Source organism: Ptychodera flava (assembly GCF_041260155.1).
Source record: "Ptychodera flava strain L36383 chromosome 23 unlocalized genomic scaffold, AS_Pfla_20210202 Scaffold_23__1_contigs__length_28996876_pilon, whole genome shotgun sequence".
Taxonomy (NCBI): domain Eukaryota; kingdom Metazoa; phylum Hemichordata; class Enteropneusta; family Ptychoderidae; genus Ptychodera; species Ptychodera flava.
The window spans coordinates 20458516-20463376 of NW_027248277.1; the positions used below are offsets into that span (position 1 = coordinate 20458516).

General features: G+C 40.0%; 1 protein-coding gene across 2 annotated transcripts in view; it reads right to left on the bottom strand.

The window, feature by feature from the left end:
• Positions 1-1153: 1153 nt before the first annotated feature.
• The window catches only part of LOC139124087 (galactosylceramide sulfotransferase-like), a 5950-nt gene continuing 2242 nt past the window's right edge, over positions 1154-4861 (bottom strand). The window contains exons 2-3 of one of the 2 annotated variants that reach the window (XM_070690222.1): positions 3162-3273; positions 1154-3057 (exon numbers count right to left, since the gene is read on the bottom strand). In XM_070690222.1, coding sequence (XP_070546323.1) covers positions 2040-3057; positions 3162-3273 — 1130 coding nt within the window. In that variant the 3' untranslated portion in view covers positions 1154-2039. The remainder of the gene's footprint in view (positions 3058-3161; positions 3274-4861) is intronic. The other variant, XR_011549859.1, reaches the window with a different exon arrangement.

Genomic DNA, 4861 nt, shown 5'->3' on the forward strand with positions numbered 1-4861 from the left:
TGAACCTGTCAATCATTGTCTCGCGCTGTACCGATGCCAAGGCAAGTCAGCCATCGGTGGACATAACTTTCATCGTGCTAGCGACGGATAGCCATAGTATTCAGAGTTATTCAGAATATTTACAAATAGATTTATGAAGTAAATGCAACGACACGATCGAAACAGTAATTCTCATTCTCAGAGATTCCGTGGCTTTTCAAAATATCACACAAGTTTACGACCGTGGCGAGCGCGAAAGATTCCGTTCGATGACACACAGAGTGTACCTCATTGCATGTACTTTATGCCCACAACGCTGCCGTCACCGGTCTCTGCCATGCCGGTGTCAACTCGTTAATCCCGATCTGGGTCGTCAATGTTTTCGTCTTAAGGACTTTGATGTTTGCAGTGACATATCTCACCCGAAGATGCATCCTAATTTCACTTGACGGAAACTCTGTTTTGAGTGTTGTCTGAGTCAACTTTCGAAGTACATCGGATTCCACAGCGCTGCCATGCATATACAGCTCAACAGTTGATGTCTTCGCTGTACAGCGCTACAGCCTTACGCCGCGCTGCAGGTTTGATTCCGAGCAAGAATTTACGGAATTTTTTGTATGATGAAGGAAATTTATCGTTGTTAGTCGAATGACTTTATGCTTGTGCCTGTATGTCGCTTTCCCGAAGATTATACTGTACTCATTTATTCAGTTGAACTTCCGTTGAGGTGAAGATTTCAGGTTTATCGTCAACCGGGATCGCCAGGTACGACGTCCACATTGAGCCTTACGAGGCGACTCGACTGGCGCTGCGACGTTACTAAGCTAAGCGATCGGCGGTATCCCCATTCGATTCTCGGGAACAGCTATAGTTTTAGCGACTCGAAATTTCGCTGGACATGCCTTCTATGTTTCCATGTGTGGATTTATCCGGTCACCTTTTTTGAAAAAGTGTCACGAGAGCACGGCATCGGTCACGACAAATCGGTCTATGTTCACGTCGCGACCCGCATGTATGAACGGTACCATGCAAGAAAAAAGTTCCGGTTGATGACGTACAACAGGGGTAATTCGGATTTCTTGTCCGTCCTGTTCTACGTCACACAGGTGGGAATTCGGGCCAGTTCATGTGATAATTATAGAAACAATTGCCATAGTTTCCCCATAGACTATGTATAGTGAATCAACATTTAATCGAATTCCAAAATCAAATTTCTTGTACACATATGCACTTTTTACCACCCTAGCTTAACAAAGTACATTAATATCAATCATCAAGCGTCTATGAATACACAGATTTAGCTAATTTGTCAGTTATGGAAACAAACTGGCTTGCCATCCATTAGTCAAAGTGACTCATGAGAATCGAGTTGTATGAAAGTTCCACAAACACACATGCAAAACAGACACGCCGTAACTACATTAATACGAAACTGCATAGGAAGCGGAGTAATGCCTCTCGTTGCTTATACAATTTTATATGCACGGAAAGGACGGATAAATTTAAACTGTCACAGAGTACCACTGAAAGAAAGGCCTGCATTGTAATAGTAGTGCAATTTGAAAGAATAGGAATAGTGGATAAAGGCATGTAGTTTTTTTTAAATTTATGCTGTACAATACTGTCAGCATTCAAAAGATTGAAACGACATTATATTCCGGTACTTTGGTGGGATTTTAATTTCAGGTTATCCGTAATACAGTGTCAATCAAAACTAACTTAAATGAAACGTTCCTTGCCAATACTGAAGTATTTTTCATGGCATCGTGTACAACATTGTGCAAGAATGCGTTTGTCATTGAGCGGTCCAGCCGGATTGAGCAATCCGATGGGTTAACCACATTTTGTTTGCATATTAAAATAGAAAAGGTGACGTATTCATGCTAAGCCACTGAGTAATATGACATTTTGTTGAAAAAGCATCGATGAATTCTCTGAGAGACCGAGCTGCCGTCCAATTTTATCTTGAAACACCATGGGTGTAGTACACCACCATCACAAAACGATAGCCACGACAATAGCTGTGATGATGTGCTTTTGTAGCGGCCGGCAATCCAACATCAACAGAGCCATTTCATTTGTTCTTCATACACTATCTTATTCAGGTCGAAGACGTCTGACTGCAATTTCTGGCAAAATTCATGGTCCTGAATTTTCTGGCACCTGACCTTCGCAGCCTTCTGTACGGATCTGAGTTTTGCAAGATCAGCTTCGAAGTCGCCATCATAGTTGGCAACCCTTTCCCAGAAAGTCTTGTTGAAAAAGCTGTACAAGCGTATATCTGCACGTGATACTTTTGTTATAATATCTCGCAATCGATCTGTCATCGGTGGTTGATACTCAGTGTGCACTTTGCAAGGATGATAGATAATGTCTTCAAAGTCCCAACACATTGTCTTTTTGAGTAAAACAAGCGACTCGTCGAAGTACTCCAAAAGCATGACAAGGTCGAGCTCTCCGTTCAGTCTCTCTAACGCAGCAAGTGAAGATGTCTTGTTTGCATAAACATCTAGGCCAAAGTGGGTGGAGAAGGAGTTTGTCCAATGTAATAATAACTTGTCAACTTTGGCGTTCTCCATTATGTCTCTGAGGTACCTCGCGAAAGGATCTGGTAACATCACCAGGTTCATATCTCTCCTGTCGTAGTAAAACTTTGATTTTAGGTGTGTATATGGCGATCGTACAATCGTGAAATACTTGGCATTTGGAATGATACGTTCAAGTGACAGGCGATCATACATGTCAATATGCAAACAAAGATACTCATACCCTGGAAAATTGCTACAATTGTAGTATATAATCTCTAGACGATGTTTCTTCCTGTTCAGTCTTATATAATAATCTTCCCTGCTTTCATTTTTCAAGGCTGCCACAAGTTTATTCTTCATACCAAAACGAAGCAACAACGAAGAGATTGTACTTCCACCTGTCTTGTATGGTTTTATGAAGACGAATTTTGTGAACGGTTTGCAAGATCGAGACGATGAGGTTATATGACGGTGAGCAGATGTTTTGCTGTACGATTTGCCTTTGCCATTTATGCTGGTCTTTATGTGTTTTTCCGTGAGATGGCCCGGGCTTAAACAAAACAATGAAAAGAACATAAGTCAATAAACTTTTAGTATGTAAGGAAATATTAGCAACAAGTGTGACATTTGGTATCAACAACGTATGTTACTCACTGAATGTTTCTCTGTGAAATTCTCGTAAGGTGATTCCAATACAGTGCTGTTGTAAAACACACCAGACCAACGACGAAATATAATATACTGGCTCTGCTACAGCCACAAGTCACTGTAATAGAGTCACAATGATTGAGCAGCAGAGAAAACTATATGACTTCCATTAACTTTGTATGTATGTATGTATGTATGTATGTATGTATGTATGTATGTATGTATGTATGTATGTATGTATGTATGTATGTATGTATGTATGTATGTATGTATGTATGTATGTATGTATGTATGGATGGATGGATGGATGGATGGATGGATGGATGGATGGATGTATGTACGTACGTATGTATGTATGTATGTATGTATGTATGTATGTATGTATGTATGCAGTGTTGGAAACTGGCCAAAATATTTGCCAGACATCAGGACTGGTAACTTTCAAAACTTGCCTGTCCTGCCAGAAAGTTGCCTGTCCTGAATTTTTGACAAATCCATTCATTCAAAAAACACAAAACCATTATGAACTTCAAACTGTGAACAACTTTATTTTCAACATGAGTATTAACTGTGATCTTACAAACAAACTGTTCTGAATTCCACTGTTTGAAATGAATTCTAATCCGAACTTGAATACAAAATTTCTGCAATAACAATGCTGATAACACTCTGATTAATTAATTAGTTAATTCAAACACACTTTGCCCATATCGCTCAAACAGTTAAAAGGTCTCACGATAGCGGTTTTAACAACGGGGAAACATTTTTTTTTAATTTGTCTCCATTTTATGCCACTTTATCGTATAAAACCAAGATGCAATCTGTCATCGAATTGGTACTACAATCAACCAAACTGAAAAGATTGCTGAGCAATACAGAAAACATCATCTGGCAAAGAAAATCAAAAACTGAGAGAGGTGCCATATAAGTAATCAAAGTTGGCGGCATGAAATAAATAAACCAATACTCTCCTCAGACCAACCGATTTCAAAGGCCGTTTACAGCAAATATTGTTAACGAAACCATGAAACCTGGGAATGGCTAAACACAGAGAAACAAGATTTATTTCTCGAAGCAGCCCTTCACAACATGCTTTTCAAACACCGGAAAGCAGGCACCAATATCGACCCGAAATCTATTACAAGTCCACGAAAAATGACACAAAACTAAAGTTCGGATAATAGATTTAAATGCCTAAAACAAACTAATCGTTGACAGATTAGGACAACATGTACTGTTAACATAACGAGCACTAGCAACGCTCAAAATATGCCCTAAAACAAAAATCCTTATAAGCGTCCAGAAACTCCGGTCGATGCTTGGTCATGTTAGATATAATATGACACCACACACCGGATCGCTCACTATAGAGTCAGTCAATAGTGGCTAACTCTCTCAATAACGAATCTGGCTTCTCCTCCTGGAGGACGAAGATGACTTCATCACACAACCAAACGGATGGGATACAAAACAAGAGAGCGACTGATGAAGGAACCCCATTTGTGGTTCCGAAACACCGTTAAGACGAATCACTCAATCAACAAACCGGTTTACCGGGGACCCAAATCACATGACAAGGGTCAAGGCACTATCGATTCACCGGTGTCTCGCCATGTATTCCACACAAAATAAATGCAATGATCCTTTTATTCACCATATCGTAATACTAAACAATTTTGGTAGAGCCGATGTGTGGAGTTGCCCTC